Source organism: Penicillium cinerascens, assembly GCF_028974065.1.
Source record: "Penicillium cinerascens strain IBT 15544 chromosome Unknown contig_6_segment0_segment0, whole genome shotgun sequence".
Taxonomy (NCBI): Eukaryota; Fungi; Ascomycota; class Eurotiomycetes; order Eurotiales; family Aspergillaceae; genus Penicillium; species Penicillium cinerascens.
The window spans coordinates 970,503-995,219 of NW_026695295.1; the positions used below are offsets into that span (position 1 = coordinate 970,503).

Below are 24,717 nucleotides of genomic sequence, written 5' to 3' on the forward strand. Positions count from 1 at the left end.
CGCGTTGAGTGGTATTATCAACCGTCCGCTGCCCGCACGCGACTCCCCAGAAACCAGTCTCGTCAAAACATGCCCATGAAACTGAAGAACAAGAACTTCCAGGGTTCGCTCCAATCGAGTATTTTCCAGTATAAGCAAAGTACTCGTCTTGAGATAGCGAGTTGTTTCCAAACCTGGCTATGGCATGTGTTTGCTTCGCCGAGATCTTCAGTAACCGAACTACTCCGTCCTCACCCTGCGGCAAATACATCAATTAGATCTCAAATGATAATTGGAACTAAAGAGAACGTATTCTGCACTCTGAAAGTCAGGGGTTCCCAATCGAATGCCTGAACGTGAAATGGACGTTTTGGAGCACGTGAGAAACGCCAACCATTACCCAGGGAATCACGCAGACCGGTTGGTCTTGTTTCATTCGAAATTGCCGGCCTCGATAGAAACTATACCGGCTCAGTCCTTTAAATCTTTAAATCTTTAGAAATGACTTCAAAGGTCTGATTGAACTTCGGCGGTTATACCTCGGAAATAATCTCAGTGGCAGCTCTACAAACAAACTATCCAACAGGCCTTGATAGACTTATTTTTGAACCCCTTTTTAGATTTGAATATAACATTGAACCACTACTTAATTGAAAAGTAGCCGAACCAAACAAACACCCGGAAGTCGGTGAACCCTAGATCGGAGCACGGCCGAGATGGCCAGTGCGGGCCAAAAATGTGGGGTCCATTCCCCGAGTTTAGGTCGATGCCGAGACCCCAAAAGCAGACAAAAGGGGTCCTCCAAAATTCGTGGCCATTTCTGTGCGATCGATTTGACCAGCTCGCCTGCACCATGGCGGCAGAAAAGCCCACCCAGGACGTGGAGCAGGCTGTAAGAACTTCTTCCAACCCGATTCGCCAGAGTATGCTAAACAAGGTTCGGACAGTACCCCGTTGCTGGCAGCGATGGCTTGGATCTGGGTTTTGGGGAGAGGGAGAAAGCTTTGGTTTGGAAGCAGGATTTGAGAATTGTGCCTCTATGTGCTGGGATTTATCTGTTGTGTTATTTGGATCGGTCGAATATCGGTGCTTCCTTCTCTAATCTATGAGAAGGGGAAGGTTGAGCTGATCGAAAACAGGAAATGCCAAGATCCTCAACGAAGATACGCATAATGATCTACTCTCGGAAACTAATATGACTTCCTATCAATATACGTGAGTACCATTCACCAATTATCTGACGAAACTAACGGTATCAGGATCGCCCTGATGGTATTTCTGATAGCCTACGCGCTATTCGAAGTTCCATCAAACTACTTTCTAAAGAAACTCAGACCGAGCGTATGTCCTATCCACTGCCATCATGAATTCAATACTAACATCTCCCAGCGCTGGATCGCATTCCTCATGCTGTCCTGGGGCGCGACGACAATGGGCCTAGGCGGCGTACACAACTACGCCCAAGTAACAGGACTCCGCTTCCTCTTAGGAGTCGCGGAAGCCGGTCTCTTCCCAGGCTTTGTTTACTACCTAACGTTCTGGTACCGTAACTCCGAGCGCTCGATGCGCGTTGCGCTGATTCTAGCCTCGGCGACATTAGCAGGTGCCTTTGGAGGGGCTATTGCCTACGGCGTTGGGCATATGAATGGTGCCCATGGGCTTTCTGCGTGGAGATGGCTGTTCATTATTGAGGGTGCGCCATCTTGTGCGTCTTCTGTGTTGGTTTGGTTCTTTTTGCCCGATTATCCGGAGTCGGTACATTGGCTGAATGCTGAGGAAAAGGAGCTTGCGGCGGAGAGGTTGAGGCTTGAGGGCTCGCATGGGAATGCGAGTGCTATGTCTTGGGGTGATGCGAAGGCCGTTTTGACAGATTGGCGGCTGTATGCTCATTATGCAGTATGTTTGATCCGTAGTGCACCTGGGATGTGTCGGGAACTAACCGTTGAAATAGGTGTATTTTGGCATCTCCACGCCGTTTTCGAGTCTTTCTCTCTTTACTCCGGCTATTACGTCTGGACTGGGGTATTCCAACCTCCGCGCGCAGTTGATGACTGTGCCTCCGTATGCAGTGGCCTATGTGGTGACAGTCGTCGTGGCATGGTCTGCGGATTATTTTAACAGGTATGTACTAGGGTTATACTCATTTTGAGTCAGTCAGACTAACATGGTCATGCAGCCGCGGACTCCACTCCGCCATTTTCTCATTCATCGGCGCCATGGGCTTCCTAGCATCTGCAGTTCTCCCAGCTGAGGCATACCTCGTAAGCAAGCCGACACCGCCGATGCATTAAACTAAAATCACCAGCTAACCGAATCCAATCCCAGTCCCGCTACGGCTGCCTCATCGTCGCAGCCAGTGGTGCCTTCGCCTGCATCCCCCCACTCCTCGGTTGGCTGTCCTCAAATCTACGATCCACAGCCGGAGCAGGCCTAGCTATCGCACTAAATGTCTCATTTGGCGCACCGGGTCAGATCGTCGGAGTCTGGATCTACAAGAGTGACGAAGCGAAGATAGGCTACCCAACAGGACACTGGACCAACGCAGCACTACTTCTCTTCGTGGCAGCGGGATGCATACATTTGCGACTGTATTACGGGTGGAGAAATAGTCGGGGAAGTGTTGATGGAAGCGGAAAGAAGTATGCGTATTAGACAGCTCAGCTGGATGGGGCTGGATGTATAGAGCGCTATATGTGGGTGAGACTAGGGGTTCTTGTGGAACGTGATTATGCAGCTGAAAGATAGTATTTGCATAGTGTCTTGAAAGGCGTGATGAGTCATTTTGTAATTGAATCTCCACATGACAGCTGTGGTAAACTGTGGCAAGCAGGGAGAAATGCAAGGCTTCAAATGACAACTTCGCTCTCTTCCCGGCCCAATCATCTCAAGACTCATCGTGACATTGGGTGAATATCAATAGAAGAATGAGACCGAAAGTTCATTAGACAGGACAAAAGCAAAGAACTGAGAGATGAAGCTATTCGAGCCTATCTACAGAAGCAGCCGCGCCCCAGACACCACGATCTTGTCGTAAAAAAATGGAAGCATGGTTCTTCTCATCAACATTTTATAAGAAAAACACCAAACCCAGACCCGGTATCGAACCCTATTGAATCTGATGATCCGCAAAACGAAAACAGACAATACAAACAATAGATGCGCATCGTATCAACCATCAACATCCACCACCCCCACCACCACTAGCAGCACTAGCAGCACCAGCAGCACCAGCAGCACCGGTCCCCCCAGCCATAATCGTAAAAAAGCCAGCATTATTGCGTCTGCGCTTTTTCTTCTGCTTCATATATTTTTCGTGTTCTTTCTGGTACGAGTCGCGGTCGCGGAGGTAGCGATCGTAGTCGTTGCCATATTGGATTGGGTTTGGAGGAGGGTATTTATCGTCGTCTGCGAAGCCGAAGCACATGACGGGCTTGTTACCAAAGGTATTGTTTGAATGCTGGAAGTAATTCTCTTAAAGGATTTGTAGATGGGAGTATTGGTGCCTCGATGGCTTCCGGGGTTATTCTTGACGTTCTAAGCCCTTGGGGATTAACCACCCTTATGAGGATCGCGCCAAAACTTAAGGGAATGGGAGAATCAGCCTTGGAGCGCCCCGCACAGCCACCGGGCTGATTTTCATCGCGAAGGACCAGGGTCCTGCGATCAACATCATTTGGGGGCCGGATGCGCCTCAACGCGGTAGGAGGTTTGTCGATCAACTCAAATGGTCTGCTTCTTTTAGTGCCAGGCAACCAGATAGGGCCTGCTTATATACAACCTTTAAGCCTCGGGGTTCAAGGGCTATTATATGAATTCTGACTATTGTCGGATTGAATGTCTAAAAATAATGCTCTCATAGACGTTGGCTGTCTGACGGTGTCTTCTTCTCTAGTCTGCCTTGCGACGTAGCCATCGTTTCCACTGGACCTCAGGAAGTTCCAAATATCTTCCGGTACTTCTTTACCTAGTTTTATGACGGGCGGGAACTTAACCTCGGAACGCTTCAAACACATCTTCTCTGGAAGTTTTTACTGCAAAGGCAAGCTCTCGGGAATAAATGTTTGCATACACATGACGAGGTAGCACAAGCCAAAGCCTTATACCAAAGCTCAAATAGATCCAAGTTTACTTTAATGTCATATATTCAGTCAATGAGAGAGTATTCTGTCTGAAAAAATCCTGTCGATAATCTTGTTGACAAAAGAAAATGCCAATCTGAGCCGTAGTTTCAAGCCAAGTCCCAACCCAACGCACCAAGTCCAAACCAAAATCCAACATGCAACCGTTTAAGCAGAGTAGCCCAAAGAAAACTCCCGCATACAACTCAAATAGCACAAATCCAAGCCCGAAACTTGGAAAGCCCCCTTTCCGAAACTCTTATTCACCGCCACCGGCATCGTGTCTGGGATTCAGAGGACAGCCAGCTACCCGAAGGTGGCACAGGCACAGGCACAGGCAGGACAATCAAGGCGGAATTCGGGGGTAGACTGAAAGTAGAAGTCCAGGATGGCCCAAAGGAGAGTTTTGGTTCTGGTCGGGTGGCTTGACGGGAGGGCCCCACAGACCTCTCCACTGTTTCCAGCGAAAACCACGGAACGCGGGAACCCAAATGTCAGTCGGAGGTGTAGACAACACTTTAACTGTCGACACTCCGCGCTGTCCCGAGTACATCCTGGATATCCCCTGTCTGTTCTCAGCCAATCACGTATTCCGCATCTTCTCGTCTCGGCCTGAGGATTAGGAAAGCCGTTCCTGGTCTTTGGGTCTTTGGCATCGAGTGACGAGTGGGTATCACGACTGTGTCGCACAAAAGCCAAGACCGGGTGACGAGGTTCTGACAAGGCATATCCGGGAGGCCGTGTGCTAGTCTCCGGGCCTAGCAGGATGTCTCCACCGCATCCTCAAGCCCGTATCTGCAATCACAGCATGAGCGTCCGTATTTCACCGGGGGAGTCGGGTCGAGGATCCGGGCTGCATACCGAGGCATCGAGGCGCGGGTTCATGGTGAATATTTTTGTTCGCTGCACTCGAGAAAAACCCCGGTAAGGAAATAGAGATCTGTGTGTTACTGTGGGACCCGCACAGGGAGGCGCTTGCAGGTGAGAGAGGGAAAAAAAAAAAAAAAAAAAGGGAAAAAAGGAAAAATTAGGCGCACACAACGTCGGGGGGAAAAAACCCCCCAAAAAAAGAGATTTGGAGATAACCACCCAACAAAGGAAAAAGCAACGTATAAGAAATCAAACGCCTCCGGTCCCACGGCCGTAGCCTGTCTGGGACGGCTGGGAAGGGATCGTCCCTTGATAGACGGTGGAGGGTCTCGGCTGCTGGTTCAGCATTTTCAAGGCGACTTCGGCGGCGTCTTCTTTGGCGTTGTTGATATACTGGCCGTCGTACCAGTAGCGGGCGGCGATATTCTGGCCCTGGACACAGACCGTGCTGGACCAGGCGGTACGACCTCCTGGTTTCCGACGCAAGGGCAATCAGCATCCGCTGTCAAGCACGGAGGTAAAAGTAAAAGTCGGTGTACAGTGTTTCTGCAGCTCCAGTGCAATGCAGGGACACGCAAGGACGTTCAAACTCCGGGAATATGGGAACAAAACATAGGGAAACGGGGAAACGAATAGGTACCTCGCCGATCGGAGACAATGTTGAAGACAGGGGCGACTAGTTTGGCTCTTCTGCAATGGTCTTCACGATTTTTAGACGGCTTTTTTTTCAAAAGTCGGTCAATGGCTTACCATTGAGTTGTTCCTGCCAGCTCGGCCGCGTAGCAGTACTCGCTTGGGGGCTGGTAGGCAAGGACATTGTAAACGGGGTATATAGAAGCTCAATTGGAGAACGAAATTTGAAATGAAGGGAGAGAAGCCGGAGTTTTAAAACTCAAACTGTCGGAGAGGGGGTGGGAAAGAAAGTAAAAAAAAAAGCTCCGGGGAAAAAGGAAGTAGATATAATCGAGAGCAGCTTAATGGGTCCCTGACATTTTACACTTCAGGTATGAGGAGGCGGGAGGAGCATATAACGGCTCCAGAATCACCAAAAAAAAAACTGCCGTTCTCGGGTCCCCCTCCATTTTTTTTTTTCTTTTTTAATTTCTCCCCCTTTAACAAACAAAACGGAGCCTAACCGTCAAACCTAGCGGAAACCGGGCTTATGCATGTACTGTAGGTTGCGTGGGTACCAGTCAAAGTCCCCTCACCCCCTCCTCGCCTTATCCACCTGCCAAAGACGCGGCGCGGGAGAGACATGCGGATCATTTCTTGAGGCTGCAAGCTGGAACGGCCCGGCGCACGCCGACCAGGCCAAATTCGTACCCTTGAAGAAACGCTAAGTAAGGGGAGAGAGACTTCCCACTGCATGCCCGGGACCCATTGACAGGCACAGGCAAGGGAAACCCGGCAGAAAGGAGAAAAAAAAAAGGTAGGAGTGAAAATCCGCATGGGCCTTGGACGGGGATTGGCCGGCGAATATGAACAACTCAGAGAACCCCACGTTGATATTCGATGCCTTGTCCCTGCCTCATCTGCCAGGCGTGCATTCTGCTCCCGAGCAGTCGGAACGGCTTCCAGAACACCCTGTATGAATTAGTATTTACATTGCGTGGTGGCGGAGGGGCGATCTCTGCCCAAAGGCGGAGGTGAGGCCCATAGCTTGGTGTTTTGCATAATGGCGCCCAAAGTACCTTTCTAACCTGCGGACCACCAGGTGATAGACTTGTGTGTCTTAGGTACTCCCAGTTGGGCCGTATTCTGTGTATTGCTTGCCAGCACATCACTTGACTCTCAGCGCGAGGTAGATGAGATCATTCATAGAGGGTTCAAAGGAAGCTGAACTGCGTCACCGGGCCGCCCTGCATGAACATGAGCTGCTAACTGGGGTCAAGGACAGAAGCGTCATGGCCAGTGCGAGGCAGACCAAACAATACACCTGAATGCATGCAAATAATACCATTCTGCCGGTGAGCCACAGAACCACAGTGGAGACCACAGGTTCGCTTTCTAAACCGCCCTATGTATCATACCCGTCCTGTCCACAATTGCCCACTCGGAAGAGAAGGCGTAAGATTTCACCACTCGATGCAAGTTGGGCATACCTGCAGTTTGCAGCTTCACTCAAACCATGGGACCTTTCTCGCAATGCAATGCGCAATGCGCAATGCGGCTCGGACTCGTGGCGAGCCGTTGTAAAAAGTACGGGCAAGCTTTAAGTAAATCTCAGGAAGCAAGTGCCGCCTAGGTTTTGGGCGCGATGAAAAAAAAAGATTCATCCATAGCCAATCGATTGGATCCTTCGTCTAAAGTTAGCTAGTAGACGGCTATCAGCGACCTATCGTACAGGAGGAGTAGCTTGTTTGGGGTACTAGTTTATGTAGCAGCAGGTGCTTTTTCTTCAGCGCTGGTGGGGATGCTGGCAGACCTAGACCGGCTGAATGATGCATGGCGCGAGTCATATCAATGTACACATGGCCCTGCTCCGGAGTAGTGGAAGCAGGAAAGTGATGAGATGAAGCGGCGGTCAGGCTTCGGAATACAAGATCCGTGTGGACCCATGCATCGCCAGCAGAGCAGCGCAGAAACCCTACGTCTATACCCATGTATACGCCGAAAGAGGAAACCCTTGGAATCCTGGGGGGGAATGAAAATAGAACGCAAGCTTGCATTGATCGTGCTTGATCTTGAACTGTCGATAGCCACCAGATCTTGCTGGTGGGTTCATGCCAAGTAAAACGCCATAACCTGATCTTCCCAAGCGTCCAAAACCCTGGTCCAATAAATAACGCAGACCAGGCGCATAGCTCTCGATGCACCACCCCAAACCCCGAGCAGAAAAACATGGGATTGTAAGTGGAAAAAGAAGTAGAAAAAAATAGAAACCCCTCTTAGCGAGACGGAGTGGGGAGGGAAGTCATTGGCAATCGTGAAATTCATAAAACATTTCAACCATGGATCGAAAAGCAATCTAGCCAACACATCACCCCAAGGGGATTACGTGCATAGAGATCAGCGATCAGCGAGATCAGCGACCTACGCGGATCCCCTCCGGTGAAGCACCTCGCCGATCAGACGTCGTGGACCCATGCGTTCCAGTCCCTTTGAGAGGGAGGAACGTGCGGGGGAGATCCATGGAACGCGGCGGGCGCTATGCCAGCGTCGACGAATGCAATCGTCCACGAGGGCGACTAGTCCTGTCGCGACAATCACGCTAAGCCCAGTTAGTCCCAGTTTTTAACGTGCGGGCGCCTCTCTATGCAGAATAAATATAGAACTGGGGGAGTTGAAACTCACTCGGCAACGTCGGGCATCCGCTCGTACACGGAGGGGTCATTGATCCACAAGGAACACGGCGGCACCCAACCACCCTTGCTATCCTCCTCGACAGCTTCGAGGGGGGTAAGGATCTCGGGGACCATGTGAGCGATTGTGCAGGAGGAGCGGGTGTCGACGAGGTAGTAGGAGACTTCGCGTAAATCGCCCTCTTTGCGGAACTCGCGGCGCCATTGGTATTTCGTGGACCAGTATTCATACTCGTAGCGCTTGGCGGTGCCCGGACCGCGGCGTTTTAGCTCCACGTGCGCGTAGTTGGAGAATTCTAGGATGATTGAGTCGGCTAGTTTTTTGTCTTCTTCTTCGCTTGGGGTTTTGCCCGACTGTGCTGATTTATGGCGTTGAAGGGCTGGTTCGGCTGGGGCATATGTGCTTGGTCGGAGACTGGCGAGGACGCTGCTCCATGAGCGGCGGCGGATTGGGCCTTGGAATGTGAGTGGGGAGATTTCTTTGCGGGAAGAATGGAATATTTCGCGGCCTGAGTCGCGGCAGTATCGTCGTAGGGAGACCTTTCGAGAGAATAGGTCGTACATGCGGAGGTGGAAGAGGGTTACGTCCTGTTGGTAGCCGCCACGGCGTGGGACAACGGTGTCGACTCGAAGGTTCATGTTGCCGTCGATTGTGGCGTCGTCATGTCGGATCAACAATCGTCTTGTCGAGGGAAACAACCCTGCGAATGAAGACGGTGTGGTTGCGAGTGCATCTGTCGGGAACGTCTCCTGTCGTTCATCGACCGCATACCGTGGCTCCTCCGGGGGGTCAGCAAGAGAGCGAGTGGTGGATGCATACGTCGAGATCGAGTCGCGAGGACCGTCATCCTGAAAATCAGGCCAGTCCTGCTGTTTCGTTGTGCAAGTTGTGTGATTACTGACCACCGTCGGAGCAGTACTTTTCGAATGGACCGAGGCGTCAGTATCAGTCGAACTAGAGCTGCCACCGCTGCCAGCGCGGTCTTGGCAGGACTTATAGGAGCCCATGATCACTGATCGACAGCGGGGGGCAGAGAACTTGAATGTAAGACGAAGTCTAGGGTGGGAATTATATAAGGGACAAAAATGGGACATGAAAATATGGAACGAAATCACGATTCGGATGATCGGGACTAGGCTGCCCGGTCAAAATTCCGAGAGACAGGGGGAGTCAAATTCCCATGACGCAGCGAGCCGGAACCAGCGTGAAAGAAGGGATGGTTATTCACGTAGAGTGAATGCCCCCCAGGTAGTGATATCGGAGGGAATAGCCGGGGAGAAGAATCATATGATGGCCCCAGGGAGGAGAACAGGGATCGGGCGATTTCGAGACCAGGCACACGATTAGGTAGTTCCCGTAGTTCCCTTAGTTCCCTAACGACCCGAGCTAGATACCTAGGACCCGAGTAGGTGGAAGAATCAGGAGCGTCGCGAATCAGGTACACAAGGCCGAGCCAGGGAGGGTATGAAGAAATGAGCTTCAAAAAGAGGGGCCGCTCGAATAAAGATTTTCATTAAAAAAAAAGTAAAGAGAAAATGCGGAAATGTGGAAAACAACCAGCAATGAAAGTCGGATAGGTAGGATTTCAGGTGAAGAATGAGGCAAAGGAATGCGCTCCCGGTTTTGTTTTCTTTCGTGGACGATCCCTCACCAACTCACTCCTCAAAAAGAAGAGCGTTCTATCCCATAATCCACTCATCATCGACTAACCTCTTCACGACCCCTCGTCGTACAGGCAGCACACTCGGGCCGCAACACCATCGGCGAATCATCGGGTCCTCGAGGCACCTCACACACCGGGGCCTCGATCAAGGCTGTGTGATGACCGACTCCGTTTGGACCTCACTGAAATATCCAGTGAGCTTTGTGTCGGGTCATCATTCGCTGCCAAACCACCCCTCCCACCCCGGCGTGTCCCCACCTGCAGCGAGATAAGTGGCCGGTCAGCGGGGGTGAGCGTCGACCGGGTCTGGACACGAGGTGCTGGCGCAGGTGGTATTCTGGAAGTGCTCGATCACTCCTATCAGCAAGAGACTTATGCCATTAACATGAACAGTTCAGGGTTCGATCGCGCTTCGTCGCGTGTCGGGAAAATTGGGCATGCTCGCCCTCGCCCTAGAATGCCGGAAACGTCATGATGGGGAACGGTGGGGTGGCGGTCCGAACCGGATCCGACCTTTTCAGTCTACGCCTACACCCGCGCCCTGCACCAAGGACGGCGGTATTATCGATAATGATTCTCGCGGGGCTCTGGCAAACACCCCTAGTATACGCCACGATTGAAATCCGATCGGACCACGCGTTTCTCGGAATCTCGCGAACCATGGGGCCATGGCATGACGAAGAACGGGTTCGAAATCCGATAAACCGCTTCTCGAGTTGACGACATAAGATCATCGGTGCACGGACTGGACTGGATGGTAATCTACGTCTACGCAGCGTACGGGTGCCGGTGCCGGTGCTGCTGTCAGGGCCAGTGCCACGTACGAGGTGGTGAAGGAGCGGTCAGTAATACATTAGATTCTACCTCGCGGATTAGTATGCGTGGTTGAGACCTATCAGGTTTGACCCGCAGACCGCTCCTTTCTTCCATTTCTCCCGCCATTATTGTTTTGATCCGCTTCTTATATGTGAAGGTATATTCCGCAGTAAAGGACTCTCTTAAGTTTTGTAAGGCCTAAACGAAGTGTCTGTAGACGTTGGAGGCGAAGAATTTTATGACTTCCCCGAGATCGATGCATGTGGAGCAAGAAAAGGAAATGCTATGAAATCACGCCGAGAAATGATGGCTTTAAACTTGATTCTGGGAAAATACCAGGGTGATAAACTCATCTGGTCGGACAACAACAATTCCGATATTGGCCCGGAGCAAGCCCTGGTCAACTTCATCTTTGGTCATTGAAATTCCCTCCCCGACCTGAACATAGTAACTCGATTGGCTCGTAGTAAGTGGAAATGCGCCTTTCTGCAATATCTCCATCAGATAATTTTCGAATGTCGCGCGTATACTCTGCCATGTCCTAGGTGTGTTAGGCTCGGACAAGAATGTGCTGAGAATTGACCGAAGGTCTCGTTCGATAGAATCGACAAGACGACGGGCAGAGATATACCGAAGCTCGGTCGAGCTTTGATCCAATGTTCTTCCCCCCAGACTAGTGTACCTCGGCCACGGAAGTTGCGAATCATGTTGATATGTAAGAGTTGCCTTTGCTGTTCATCGGTGACCGAACTTAGGGGACTCAAATCTCTTTGGAGCGCTATATTGGCAGGCGTTGACCAGACACCTCTTTCCTTGTCCGTCTTGTAGTACAGCGCTGCCATAACAGCGCTAGGTGGAATGGCAGTTCCTGCCCACTCTGCTGATAGCCAGGGGTAGTAAACCGCGGCATGAGAAGCCGAGGGGTAATGGGCGAGATTTTCATCCGCAAGACTTCCCTGGGGTCCATCTAACAGCGCAAATAGGCATGCACCTGGCTGGCAAAGTTGGGAGACGGGCTGGAGGATATCTTGCCCGGCAGCCACCAGCAAGGTGACGGTCTTTAGCTTCGGGATCTCTGAGACCCATTGGGAGGTGGCAATAAGGTAGCAGAATGCACCGCCATTATCGAAAAAGCTCCGCACGGCGACGTGTAATGTTTGTGAGGCATTGAAGGATCCCATATGGGTTTTAAACTCATTTAGAGTCTCTATCCGGATTGTCTGGGTAATGCCAACCTCGGCGCCAACCGCAAAAACTGGAATCGCTGTCTCTAAATGAGGCGCCTGTTTCGTTTCTAGCGAATCTTCCAATAAAACGCCAGGTTCGTTCGCCATAGCCGCGAGCTTTTTGCTCAGTATGCGAAAGAAAATAATGCGAGTATCAAAATCGATTGAGATAGGAAGGATGAAAAGTGTTTTCAATCAGACATGTGCGAAAGCCTGCTATGGCAAGGCGAGCAAAATCTTAGCGAGCCGTCTAGCAGTATTTAAACATCCTCAAGGATGCAGCTCCTTTGGGTGATTGGTGAATCCCCAAGTTAGCATTCCTCAAAGCAACCTGCAGATCTGCAGATTACATCACACCGCTAGAATAAGTTCCATTCTTGGCGCAGAGGTCGAAGCTAACCCCATATATAGATTATTATCGTGTCCCATGAAATTCGGGAATCAATATCTGAAGGGAAATTGATTTAGGCTCCAACTGAAGAGTGTCCCCAGCGATGGGCAAATACCTCTACGCGGTGCTGGGAACAAGTATCGAAGGACTGGTGGTGTTGACCAACTGGACACGGCCGCGGGGTACCCTGCAGATCCGCCGCCCTCTGCAGTACAACCCTGCAGCAGCCAAACATCCGAGGGGCTATTAGCACACCGATAGGCCACCGCGAGAGAGCAACGAAGCTCTAAAGCACTACGAAACTACGCAAAAACTTAATAGTGCATTCGTCGATTGGTTCTCAGTGGGTCATCGTAGATCCTCGTATAAGTAGGGAAATTTTTGAAACGTGGACCAAGTAAGGAGAAGATACAACATAAACAGGAAGATGAGGAGTCAGATCAACTACTTCCAGCAAGCAGCAGAGCAGGCAGCGAGCAGAGAGAACCTGATGCAAGCCGCCGAGGGCGTGTTAGAGAACGTCAGCGAGAAGATACAGCGGATTCGGAACCTAGTGAATCGGGCAGCCCCCTTGGCCAGGGTTAAATCAGACCGCGACGAGCTCCAGCTTGAGATCGACGAACTCCGAACCGATACCCAGCGCGAGCTAGACACCGCGACATTCAACGACAAGCAGCTGTTCGACCCTAGTGGTGAGACCACCTTCAATTTCCAAGCTGGCGCGAACGCAGACGAGATAAAGAACGTGTGAATCGCTCTCGACACCCCCGCTATTTATGACATCCTGAATTCAATTAACGTGAACAAACCCGCTAAAGTCGATGCTATTTCCGGCTTTTACGGCCTTCTCGACACAACGGACAGCTTGCTGGAAAGCCTCAGCGATGCCAGGGCTCTGCTCGGCGCTCAGCAGAACTCGAAGATAGAGACAACCACAGGACTTCCAACCACAGACCTTCGCCAGTGAGGCTCAGAATTCACCGTGGAAAGTTGAAACAATCAGAGTGTGTCGCACGGTTAAATGATGCTTGCTGTGAGGGATTGGGATAAGGAAAGTCTATTCATTCATAGAATTTAGTATCGCATGTCACCCGCAAGCTCCGGTACCGACCAGGCACTCATTGCCTAGGAAGGAAAGAAGAGGTACAGAAGTAGCGTGTGTCATACTTTCGTGTCAGTTTCGTGTTAAGCACATTTCTTTAAGGTAGGATCAGGGATTGTCGATCAAATCCAAGCAGGACTCGGGTAATTTCGGATTTATTTTCCGGAAAGTAAGTGGTAAGGGTGGGGAGATATAAACTGATTTCGAAAACTAGTGTATGATCGAATTCAGTTTAGCGCGGTCTGATTGGGAAGCTGGGAAAGAAAGCGTCAGTGTTCAAAGGGTAATCTGTTTTCGAATTCTACGGTACCGCAGTTCAAGTTGAACTGGATGGAGGCACTGTCTATCTCATGTTTCTCGATGTACTCGTGCTCTATTGACCAAGTCCAACCGAGAAATCGAAACATGTTCAATAAAATTATATATACTGAGGCCAACCATGCCGAAACTGGATCCGGCCAACGTCGCACCTTGAAAAGTCACTATCTACTCGGCAGGCAGATTCTAAACCTGCATATAAAGAGGGCGCGGGAGCTCGTCGCCCGGCTTTATCAGCTCCTCGGCACGGCAAGCAGGATGAGTGACGAGGCCAGCTCGGCTACCTGGCGCCGGTGGACGGAAACCCACATAGGCTTCCCGTCGGGCAGGGTTGCCCACGGTAACGGACCAGGTGTGTAGGCCATAGTACGAAGCGATAGAGTGCACGAGCCAACGGCTGGGATCCCCGGTCAGCACAAGCAAAGATAAAACACTCGAAGCAAACTCACCCGAAGCTGGCTGAACGGTCATCGACCAGGCTCTCAAATACCATCTTCTCGCCGTCTTTCTCATGATGCGAGCTCATCCCTTCCCGCAGTCGCTGCAGCTTCTGTTTTCGCTCGGGCGAGTCGTGCATCTGGCCGTTTCGGCCGATAAAGACGATCTCATCTTCGGAGTCTTCGCTGCTTGACCCGGGTGCATCCTGTAGACCCTCACTTAGGAGAAAGAGTTGCTTCTCATTCCACTTGCGAATGAACAGGCGGATCTCGTCTTCCAGATCCTGGAGCATACCCCGAGCAGCACGAGCGCGCTTCAACTTCGTGCGCAACTCCTTGGGCACACGGTGCTTGTCAACAACGGTATTCTTGGTTGCGTGGTCAGCCATCTTGGAATAGTTAATGTCCCAGAGCGGTGCGAGATAGTATGGCATAGGATCGTGTCGAGGGTAGGTAGGCTGGATATCCCAGTCCTTGGAGGATGGAGGTTCGGCCCACGGGTTGTGCAGCAGGCGGTCTTGTGATCATCAGCATTCAACTTATCCTCGTGACGGAGTCCCAGGGACCCTATAGGCCATACCATTCTCCCATCGTTGTCTCCGACGACTTCCATCCTTGCCTTTCAACAAAGCCTCGCGCCGCTTGAAACCATCCTGGCGAAGGGGCTCGCGACGCCGGAAGCTGACGGTTGGTGGGCGCGTCTCTGCGGCAAGCTTGAGGCGCGATGGAGTCGCCGGGGTCTCATCATCGAGGGGAATCGAGATGGACACGCTCGCGCCTTGGAGGCCGGAGCGCGACGGTGTCGATGACGTTCCCTCAGGCTTTGACTCCGAAAGAGTCAGGTTCTCGAGCGAAGCCGAGGCTTGCTCTGTCCACGCGGAGATAGCCACGGCCTGCTGGGGAGACAGGGGCCCCTGAGAAGCCCGGGATCGCAGTTGAGGGTGAATGGACATAGTATAATAGTATGTATCGATCTATCGCGGTAAGGACGAGTGGGGGGTATAAGAATAGGTAAGGATGAATGACAGAGGGCCAGATAACGAGATAAAGGCGCGCAGTCGGAACGCCAATCTCCCCTCTCGCGATTGCACGGGAGGCTGACGGGCTGCTGATTGGCGGAATGTGATGTATCCAGTCAAGGCCCTAACCCTACTTTCCCGATCGGGTCATACGGCGTCTTGGCACGTGAGTCGCACGTGCCGTGGCAGCCTCACTGGCCAGGCAGCCGGGCGAGTCTAGGCAGTGACTCACGGGACCCGACGGCGATCCGAGGCTTACGGTAGACGAGTCATAGTTCGATGTGGAGTTGGTGGTGCTCCACTCTCCCCAATTCCCCGCGCGACCCATAACCGATGCCCCGTGAATCATCTTGGGACGCACACCATGTACTGAGTGCACGTAGAGAAAGGGGTACAACGAAAAGGGACCGTAAGAGAGAAGGGTGATACAAGGGCAAGGCCTATCGCCCGCCTATTAATACACTTAGCGCGGGGTCCGAAACGGGCTTGGGGGCTGCCAAGGGCGCGTGATACACTAGCCCGGCCCCGAAAGCCTGCTGCGGCTGTGAGCTCTCAAACCTACAAAACCCCCGAGGCCCTGCAGTCTTTCATTTTTATCCTCATTTTTATCCCAATCATGAAGCTCCTCGCCCCTCTTGCGCTGGCCGCATCTGTCTCTACCGCTCTGGCTGCGGTCATCCCCCAGCAGGCACCTCTAATCCCCTCCGTCGTCCAGAATGCCCAAACCACCAAGTGGTTGATCGAGTTGGCTCCGTACCAGACCCGCTGGGTAACTGAGGAGGAGAAGTGGGCATTGAAGTTGGTAAGTTTGATTCTAACACGCGACAATGTTTATGTATGTTTACGTACTTGTCTAACGATGACGCTTCTAGGACGGCGTCAATTTCATTGATGTCACCGACGAGTTCCAATCCGGCTCATACGGTGCCCTCCACAGCAAGCGCATCGTCCGTTATCCAGGATCGATGCAGCATGAGCATGCCATTGCGCCCTTGAGCGATGACCTGTCGAAGAGCAATATGAGGAAGAACCTGGAGTACTTCACCTCCTTCCACACCCGCTACTACAAGTCCCAGACCGGCATCGACTCCGCCGAGTGGCTGTACGACCAGGTCAGCGGCGTAGTCGAGGATTCTGGCGCCGGCAAGCACGGTGCCTCTGTGAAGAAGTTCGACCACCCCTGGGGCCAATTCAGCATTATCGCCCGTATCCCCGGCCAGACCAACAACACGGTCGTGTTGGGTGCCCACCAGGATAGCATCAACCTGTTCCTTCCATCGATCCTGGCTGCGCCGGGCGCGGACGATGATGGCAGTGGAACTGTAACGATCTTGGAGACTCTTCGGGCTCTGCTGCGGTCCGAGACTATTGCCAAGGGCCAGGCTGAGAACACTATCGAGTTCCACTGGTACTCGGCTGAGGAGGGCGGTCTGCTCGGTTCGCAGGCAGTCTACGCCAAGTACAAGAAGGATATGCGTGAAGTCAAGGCCATGCTGCAGCAGGATATGACTGGCTTTGTCCAGGGTACTCTGGATGCCGGGCTAAAGGAATCTGTCGGTGTCATTGTCGACTATGTTGACCAAGGCCTGACCAACTTCATCAAGGAGGTCATCACCACCGTAAGTTCACCCGTTCTCCGATCCAAAAAACCCATTACTAATGACCCAATGATAGTACTGTGATATCCCCTACGTCGAAACCAAGTGCGGCTACGCCTGTTCCGACCATGCCTCCGCCAGCCGATTCGGCTACCCCTCAGCCTTTGTGATCGAGTCTTCATTCGAGAACAGTGACAAGAAGATCCACTCGACCGACGACCAGATCAAGTACCTCAGCTTCGACCACATGCTGCAGCATGCGAAGATGAGCCTGGCATTTGCCTACGAGCTTGCTTTTGCTCCTTTCTGATTTGTCTTTCCGGGATGGCGTTCTAGAGATATACCTTGGGCACTCTTTCTTTTTCCTAGAGACGGTCGCAGACAAATGCTGCATCAGTAATTGGATACGTCTGGGCTTTACTCGTCAATTGATTATGATTTTATGCGTATGATCTGCTCCATGTTCAGTAAATAATCTTGGAACTTATTCATTCCTTGTAAATTTCTTATTCCAAAGTATTCCTTTCCAAGATTTCCAGGTTTGTAGCACAATGACGCTGCTCCACGTGACCCGCGACACCGATCGCCGGAAATATATTTGGGATCGGAGACCAGAGCATCCCACCACCCCCCCCATCACGCGGGGACACTCAATTCCTCTTCATTTCTCCCAACACAGGTGCACCTCAAATCCTTACAAGATGAGCACTCACCCCTACGCCAAAGAGCTTCACCTCGCCAGACTCGCCGTGCAGCGCGCAGCCCTCTTGACGAAGCAATTGCTGTCCGCAGTGGACAAAGGCTCCTTCGACAAGATCGACTCTACACCCGTGACTATTGCCGATTTTGCCGCCCAAGCCTCCATCATCGGCGCAATCCACAACACCTTCCCAGACGACCAGATCGTCGGCGAAGAAGACTCCACCACCCTACGCCAGGACGCTGCCCTTCTCGAGCGAACATGGGAATTGACTCGATCCGTACACCTCGATGACGAGACCAGCGAAGCGCTACTCTACACCCCGAGTACAAAGGACGAGATGCTCCAATTGATCGATCTAGGCGCCAAGGGTAAAGCCGGGCGCACTGGGCGGACATGGACACTCGACCCCGTAGACGGCACGGCGACCTTCATGCGCGGGCAGCAGTACGCCGTGTGTCTATCGCTGATCGAGGACGGGCAACAAGTGGTCGGAGTCCTGGGGTGTCCGAACCTACGGGGGACCGGGCATGTGGCCGAGGAGCTTGTGGACAAGGACGGCTACGGCCAGATGTTGTCCGCGGTAGTCGGACACGGAGTTCAGATACAGCCTATGGGAACGGGGGCGTTAATAGCGGGATCAATGCTACCGGGCGTGCCGCAGATCAGCGACCCGCGCGACGTGCGCTTCATCGACACCCAGGCCTCCGTGACAGCGAACCTGGAGGTGCACGGCAAGGCAGCAGCACAGCTGAGCTGTCTATGGCCGAACCCCGTGGACCTATGGTCTGCGCAGATGCGATACGTGGCGATCGCAGTAGGCGCGTGCAATGCCTTCATCAAGGTACCGCTGGACGAGAGCTATCGGTCGAAGATCTGGGATCACTCCGGCGGCATGCTTCTGGCGACTGAGCTTGGAGTTAAGGTTACGGATCTTGAGGGGAATCCCGTGGATTGCGGCTTGGGAAGGACTTTGGCAGGGTGCCACGGCATGGTCGTGGCGCCTGCTTCTATTCATGGACAGGTTTTGGAGGCTGTTCGTGTTGCACGACGGTCTTGATGGGGATTTGAGTCCCCGGATCTACGACCTGGCGGTCTGAGCACGGCACTGATACCCTTTTTGGAATTTATGGTTTTCATGTTTCATGTCGATTGGTATATATGCAGGGTTGTAGGCATTCCCCCCCTTGCTAGTACCCCGCGCATCCAGGGTCCTCATTTTGACACTGGCAGACGGGGTTTACTTAGACGGATAGAGATTCAGGTTTTAATGTATAAAGATCGTCTTATAGAATTGGGTTTGTCACTACTTCTTTTGCTACAAACTCAAACAAAATAAACTACCAGAGCCAGGACCAAGGTGTAGCACAGAATCCCCGCGTAGGACCGTGCACAGGATCGACGGCGGCGCGGGAGTTGCACCATTCAAAGTCTCAGCCTGTCGCACCCTAAAAGACCTAACCCTTGGGCACCCGGGTACCCCGAAAATCCATCCTCAGTTTGCAAATTCTGGTAACTCACCGGAAAGTGGATCCCAAAGTGGCGCACTCAGGTAGCGGTGCTACAGTAGAAACAGGGATTTGCAGTGTTATCGATAAGAAAGGTCCCCACCCGGACGGTAAATCTGACATCACCGATTTGACCTCATCTGCAAATGGCGCCATCCGAGCTGCAACATGACTGGTGGGAAGCCGAGTCATCCGACCTTGCGGGGGTTGGTTCGTGCTTCTATCAAACTATAAAACGCGCGTTCCCCGCTCCGTACACTCTTAGGCAGGCGCTGCCACTTTCTCTCCAACATGCCTACCTATAATCCTTTTGCTCGGCGTGAAACGCATCATGCGAACGCTCTAACTACTTACCGCGTTCTGGTGCCCCTCACCTGGCTGCTTGTCGTCGTGCTCGGAATTTACTATTCCATCCATTCGCCGGACGATACGAAGCATAGTAAGAAGATCTGGAAGCAGGCTAGGAAGCAGAAGACGCCTTTCAGTCAAAATACTACCGTCACTGGGATTTACTGGTGAGACCGTTTCCCTCGGGGGAATGTATTCTATTCCCTTCCCAGTCCGGCCACTGACCGTCGCAGGATCCTTCTCCTCCTCTCCCAGCTCAGCTATGTCTGGCATCTATTCAGCAAAGACACGGCCCTGGTAGCAGCCGCCGCCAACGTCGCCACGCACTTCATCCTGAATAACGTCTTCATCGTGGCCTGGATCCTACTGTGGACTCGCAACTACTTCTGGTGGGCTGAGATTATCCTCATCGCCCACTTTATCAATCAGGCTGTTGCCTACTGGCGCCATCGCGGCCTCCCCACTTTCGTGCACCTGCCTGCCGTTGCGGGGCCCTATGCCTGGACTCTGACGGCGCTGTTCTGGAACGGAGCTGTCGCGGTGCACAGCCACAACCTGCCCGGTCGGATCGTAGCTAACATCTTTATCTGGGTGATTATGTTGATTGGATTGCAGCATATCGTGCTGCGCCAGGATTATATTCTGGGTTACTGCCTGAGTCTACTTACGCTGTGTAAGTTGTGCCTTGGAATATATTTTAGAGGATCTTGCTAATGTTGTGCAGCTCTGGCTATTCGGCAGCTTGCGATGAAGATCATTGCGTTGCAGTGGATCTTCGCGTTTACTATTTTCGCGATCTTCACCGTTGTCTCGGTCTACGTATCGACGACCAAGTACGCCGGTCGCGACAGCCTGTTCCGCCGCGTTGCTCACCCCGACTCGGCTGATCGGGAGAGAGAGCCTTTGCTCAACGACGCGTAGGCGGTTGGTAGGTGGGTTTCCAACCCAGAGGAGATTCAAAACCGACGGTTTTGTGTTGTTGGTGGCGGGACGAGAAAATGTGGTTGGCTTCGGTAGTACCTGGGTACCTTGACTGATGTTGTTTTTCTTTTCTTTTTTTTTGTTGCATACAGAGAATGTTCTTTCCTTTGCACTATGATACCTGGAATTGGTACATGGACTTTAATATCCCACAATGAATCTAATGCAATGTTTATGATCGCTGACGCACTGATGCGACCCAGTCGGTGGAGCATCGATTCTGGATGCTCGGAATGCCGATACCGTAGAAGAACGATCAGCCATGCGTAAGGACGTGAATAACATTTGATGAGCCGAGAGTGAATTTGATCGATGGTCGAATAGACAGTTTCAAGGCCACTCGGGACGAGTTCCCAATATTGAGGCCCCGTGCAGCAGCTCCTTGCAAGCGCGTTGCCGGGACAACCACTCCACCTCCACCTTGTTGATCGCAGCCGCGGATGATCCGGTTGTGAACCTCTCTATTCTTAATTCGCTTCCACGTTCCTACTCTCTACATTCCTCTCCGCATTCCTACTTTACACACTGTCAGTATTGTCAGCATCGTCGGTATCACTGCCAGCCCGTCAGACCGTACCTGTCTCGGCCCAGTTCACCAGCATCGGGTCTCATTGCGCAACTTGTCTCATCTCGACCGCGTCAAACCCTACTATGCAGAACTGAGGTGATCCAAAGACCACATTCCACATCATGAACCGTCACCCACCGTCCAATTATGGGGAGGAGCCTCCCGCCTACTTGGACGAGACCTCCTCATTCCTGTCCGACCCCGAATCTCCCACAGCCGCGTCTCGCAATGGCGCGACAATGCGCTTGTTGCCCACCGTCGGTGAAAACGGCGAATTGAGTGGCAGCCCCCGGGCCCCTTCCTATCAACCAGACTATGATGATTCTACTCCGTAAGTACATCCCCACCTGCAAATGCAACGTTATTCTCCGGCACATTCCACTCGTTGTCCCTACAACGAAAACCACATGCTCCCCTCGCCAGTTCTGGCTCCTCCCTTGGCAGGCATCGGCACTGGTAGGCGCGCCAGGAATGAGCACGCGAGATCCGCCATTGGGCGGGACCGTGCTCGTTTCTGGCTGTCTATCGATGCTGGCCGGCCATAAACAATCCACATAGAACCTGTCTCAACTTACACCCCATCTCCACTTTGAACGGAACAGCCGCCGGCTTTGTTCAATATGGACGCGGACGAGCTGCATTTTTCTCCGAGTCCGACGCGACCGCGTTCTAACATTCGAATCCGTCATTCTAGGCTCGGCCAGGCGGCTCATTACGATGATCGCTTCTATCAGGTCCCCAGCGCGGCTTCTCCTTCACGTCCACCTTCCAGTGTGGGCACTATCCCGAATATCCCTCCTCCTACTGCTAGTTTAGCGGACACATCGGTTTATCCGTCAATCCCCCCGCGAACGGGGTCTCCCACTCGCCCGTGGAGCCCGGGTCATGTTCGCCCACCGTCCGTGTCGAGCGTCGGCTACGAACGTGCCGATCTCAATGGCAGCCCCCGACCCGGTACTCCCAGTTCACGATATGGCGGAAGTCCTCGGCGACCGTTGCCCCCTGCTCCTCTTTTCTCTGGTCCTGCGCCGTCCATGGCAGACACTAGCATTGATATTGGAGACGGAGTCGCTGGCGAAGATCCATTCGGTGGTGGTGGCCAGACCATCAACCATGGCTCTCGCTCCAGTGTTCGCTCGTTCATGAGCGAGTCAACTGTCATGGGCGACGAAAAGTATGAGATGGCCAAGGTTGATCTGGACGAGGACGACGATGAATCCATCATGATCGATCCCAATCTTCACTACGGGCCCGCGCCTGACAAGCAAAGCCGCCGAGGCGTTCGCTCTACTCAGATGGTCAAGAAGGAGGTCCAGTTGATCAACGGTGAGCTGATCCTGGAGTGCAAGATTCCCACCATTCTGCACAGTTTCCTGCCTCGCCGTGATGACCGCGAATTCACCCACATGCGATACACTGCTGTGACTTCCGACCCTGATGACTTCACCAACCGAGGATACAAGCTTCGCCAGCAGATTGGCAGCACGGCACGCGAGACTGAGCTTTTCATCTGTATCACCATGTACAACGAAGACGAGATCGGCTTTACCCGCACCATGCACGGCGTCATGCGGAATATTAGCCACTTCTGTCAGCGTACCAAGTCTCGTACCTGGGGTAAGGATGGCTGGAAGAAGATCGTCGTCTGTATTGTTGCCGATGGTCGTAAGAAGGTTCACCCGCGAACCCTCAACGCTCTCGCGGCTCTGGGTGTTTACCAAGAGGGCATTGCCAAGAATATTGTCAACCAGAAACCCGTCACAGCGCACGTGTACGAGTACACAACCCAGGTGTCGCTGGACGCTGATCTCAAGTTCAAGGGCGCTGAGAAGGGTATCGTGCCCTGCCAGGTCATCTTTTGTCTGAAGGAGCAGAATCAGAAGAAGCTCAACTCTCACCGTTGGTTCTTCAATGCTTTTGGTCGTGCTCTACAACCTAACATTTGTATCCTGCTTGATGTCGGTACCAAGCCTGAGCCGGATGCTTTGTACCACTTGTGGAAAGCGTTTGATCAGGACTCCAATGTTGCTGGTGCCGCGGGTGAGATTAAGGCTGGCAAAGGGAAGCATTGGCTTGGTCTTTTCAACCCCCTCGTCGCCAGTCAGAACTTCGAGTACAAGATGTCCAACATTCTCGATAAGCCCCTTGAGTCTGTTTTCGGCTACATTACTGTGTTGCCCGGTGCTCTCAGTGCCTACCGTTTCTTCGCTCTGCAGAACGATGCCGATGGACACGGCCCACTCAACCAGTACTTCAAGGGTGAGACTCTTCATGGTCAGGATGCCGATGTCTTCACTGCCAACATGTACCTGGCTGAGGACCGTATTCTTTGCTGGGAGTTGGTGGCCAAACGAGAAGAAAGATGGGTGTTGAAGTTTGTCAAGAGCGCTGTTGGAGAGACTGATGTGCCCGAGACGGTGCCTGAGTTTATTTCGCAGCGTCGCCGTTGGCTGAACGGTGCTTTCTTCGCTGCCGTGTACTCCATCTTCAATGCCAAGCAGATTTGGAAGACGGATCACACTATTGCTCGCAAGGTCCTGCTGCACATTGAGTTTGTGTACCAGTTTCTCAATCTGTTGTTCACTTATTTCGGTCTTGCAAACTTCTACCTCGCTTTCTACTTCATCGCCGGTTCCCTTACCAACGAGAAGCTTGATCCATTTGGACACAACATGGGCAAGTACATCTTCATCGTCCTCCGTTACGCCGTTGTCTTGGTCATGTGTTTGCAATTCATCATCTCTCTTGGTAATCGACCTCAAGGGTAAGTCACCTCGCTCCATACCTCAATGAACCGCACTAACAAATCCCAGTGCCAAAAACCTTTACCTCTCCGGTATCATCGTGTACGCCATCGTCATGTTCTACACCGTCTTCTGTGCTCTGTACCTCGTGGTGAAGGAGCTCCTATCTCGCGTCGGGGCCGGCGACTCATCAATAGAGGTCTCCAACACCTTGATGATGAACATCGTCTTATCCATGCTTTCTACCGTCGGCCTGTATTTCTACACCTCCTTCCTCTACCTGGACCCATGGCATATGTTCACCTCCTCCGCCCAATACTTCCTCCTCATGCCCAGCTACATCTGCACCTTGCAAGTGTACGCCTTCTGCAACACCCACGATGTAACTTGGGGAACAAAGGGCGACAACGTGCTGAACACCGATCTTGGTGCCGCAAAGGTAATCAACGGCACCACCGTGGTAATGGAAATGCCCTCCGAACAACTCGACATCGACAGTGGCTACGATGCCGCCCTTCGGAACCTCCGCGACCGCCTTGAAGTCCCCGAGCCTCCGATTCCCGAGTCCCAGATGCAGGAGGACTACTACCGTGCTGTGCGCACGTACATGGTCTCCATCTGGATGGTCGCCAATGTCATCCTCGGCATGGCCGTTTCAGAAATCTACGGCGTCGACTCTGGCGGTACGAACATCTACCTCGCTATCATTCTCTGGTCCGTCGCTGTCCTCGCTGCTATTCGCGCAATCGGCTCAACCACCTACGCTATCCTCAACCTCGTCCATAAGATTGTCGAAGGAAAGACCAAGTTTGAGGCTGGAAACATCACAAACTTCGCGCCTTCTTCCTATGGGGGAAGTTCTACTGGCACAGCTTCTGAAGGAGGTGGTTCTTCGCGTCCTATTCGGTACTCCGGCAAACCATCCGTTAAGGACCGCATTGCTGAGACCCGCTGGGCTGCGGGTCGGACTCTTGGGAAGGCCATGTTCTGGCGCAAATAAGTTCGGTTGATCTTGGAGTTTTGATCTT

At 52.5% G+C, this 24,717-nt stretch overlaps 11 protein-coding genes across 11 annotated transcripts; 6 read left to right on the forward strand and 5 right to left on the reverse strand.

The window, feature by feature from the left end:
* Positions 1-832: 832 nt before the first annotated feature.
* N7498_006360 (uncharacterized protein) lies at positions 833-2,631 on the forward strand (the record flags this gene model as incomplete). Its single annotated transcript, XM_058453422.1, has 8 exons — positions 833-871; positions 927-1,065; positions 1,119-1,194; positions 1,239-1,320; positions 1,369-1,875; positions 1,931-2,100; positions 2,156-2,240; positions 2,305-2,631. 8 exons carry the CDS (start codon positions 833-835, stop codon positions 2,629-2,631), a joined length of 1,425 nt encoding a protein of 474 aa, XP_058307613.1.
* A 523-nt stretch (positions 2,632-3,154) lies between these two features.
* N7498_006361 (uncharacterized protein) lies at positions 3,155-3,403 on the reverse strand (the record flags this gene model as incomplete). Its single annotated transcript, XM_058453423.1, has 1 exon — positions 3,155-3,403. The coding sequence occupies one exon, from the start codon at positions 3,401-3,403 to the stop codon at positions 3,155-3,157; it is 249 nt and encodes an 82-aa protein (XP_058307614.1).
* A 1,813-nt stretch (positions 3,404-5,216) lies between these two features.
* On the reverse strand, positions 5,217-5,784 carry N7498_006362 (double-stranded RNA binding motif domain-containing protein; the record flags this gene model as incomplete). Its single annotated transcript, XM_058453424.1, has 3 exons — positions 5,217-5,437; positions 5,608-5,667; positions 5,718-5,784. The coding sequence occupies 3 exons, from the start codon at positions 5,782-5,784 to the stop codon at positions 5,217-5,219; spliced, it is 348 nt and encodes a 115-aa protein (XP_058307615.1).
* A 2,216-nt stretch (positions 5,785-8,000) lies between these two features.
* Positions 8,001-9,277, reverse strand: N7498_006363 (uncharacterized protein; the record flags this gene model as incomplete). Its single annotated transcript, XM_058453425.1, has 2 exons — positions 8,001-8,178; positions 8,262-9,277. The coding sequence occupies 2 exons, from the start codon at positions 9,275-9,277 to the stop codon at positions 8,001-8,003; spliced, it is 1,194 nt and encodes a 397-aa protein (XP_058307616.1).
* Positions 9,278-11,249: 1,972 nt separating this feature from the next.
* N7498_006364 (uncharacterized protein) lies at positions 11,250-12,083 on the reverse strand (the record flags this gene model as incomplete). The annotated part of the gene is made up of 1 exon (XM_058453426.1): positions 11,250-12,083. The coding sequence occupies one exon, from the start codon at positions 12,081-12,083 to the stop codon at positions 11,250-11,252; it is 834 nt and encodes a 277-aa protein (XP_058307617.1).
* A 710-nt stretch (positions 12,084-12,793) lies between these two features.
* N7498_006365 (uncharacterized protein) lies at positions 12,794-13,117 on the forward strand (the record flags this gene model as incomplete). The annotated part of the gene is made up of 1 exon (XM_058453427.1): positions 12,794-13,117. One exon carries the CDS (start codon positions 12,794-12,796, stop codon positions 13,115-13,117), a length of 324 nt encoding a protein of 107 aa, XP_058307618.1.
* An 855-nt stretch (positions 13,118-13,972) lies between these two features.
* Positions 13,973-15,176, reverse strand: N7498_006366 (uncharacterized protein; the record flags this gene model as incomplete). The annotated part of the gene is made up of 3 exons (XM_058453428.1): positions 13,973-14,183; positions 14,236-14,740; positions 14,804-15,176. 3 exons carry the CDS (start codon positions 15,174-15,176, stop codon positions 13,973-13,975), a joined length of 1,089 nt encoding a protein of 362 aa, XP_058307619.1.
* Positions 15,177-15,858: 682 nt separating this feature from the next.
* On the forward strand, positions 15,859-17,150 carry lap1 (putative aminopeptidase; the record flags this gene model as incomplete). The annotated part of the gene is made up of 3 exons (XM_058453429.1): positions 15,859-16,044; positions 16,115-16,861; positions 16,917-17,150. 3 exons carry the CDS (start codon positions 15,859-15,861, stop codon positions 17,148-17,150), a joined length of 1,167 nt encoding a protein of 388 aa, XP_058307620.1.
* A 391-nt stretch (positions 17,151-17,541) lies between these two features.
* N7498_006368 (inositol monophosphatase family protein) lies at positions 17,542-18,600 on the forward strand (the record flags this gene model as incomplete). The annotated part of the gene is made up of 1 exon (XM_058453430.1): positions 17,542-18,600. The coding sequence occupies one exon, from the start codon at positions 17,542-17,544 to the stop codon at positions 18,598-18,600; it is 1,059 nt and encodes a 352-aa protein (XP_058307621.1).
* Positions 18,601-19,339: 739 nt separating this feature from the next.
* N7498_006369 (DUF1774 domain-containing protein) lies at positions 19,340-20,317 on the forward strand (the record flags this gene model as incomplete). Its single annotated transcript, XM_058453431.1, has 3 exons — positions 19,340-19,563; positions 19,630-20,069; positions 20,121-20,317. 3 exons carry the CDS (start codon positions 19,340-19,342, stop codon positions 20,315-20,317), a joined length of 861 nt encoding a protein of 286 aa, XP_058307622.1.
* A 750-nt stretch (positions 20,318-21,067) lies between these two features.
* Positions 21,068-24,689, forward strand: chsB (chitin synthase class II; the record flags this gene model as incomplete). The annotated part of the gene is made up of 3 exons (XM_058453432.1): positions 21,068-21,276; positions 21,640-23,709; positions 23,759-24,689. The coding sequence occupies 3 exons, from the start codon at positions 21,068-21,070 to the stop codon at positions 24,687-24,689; spliced, it is 3,210 nt and encodes a 1,069-aa protein (XP_058307623.1).
* Between the last annotated feature and the right edge of the window lie 28 nt (positions 24,690-24,717).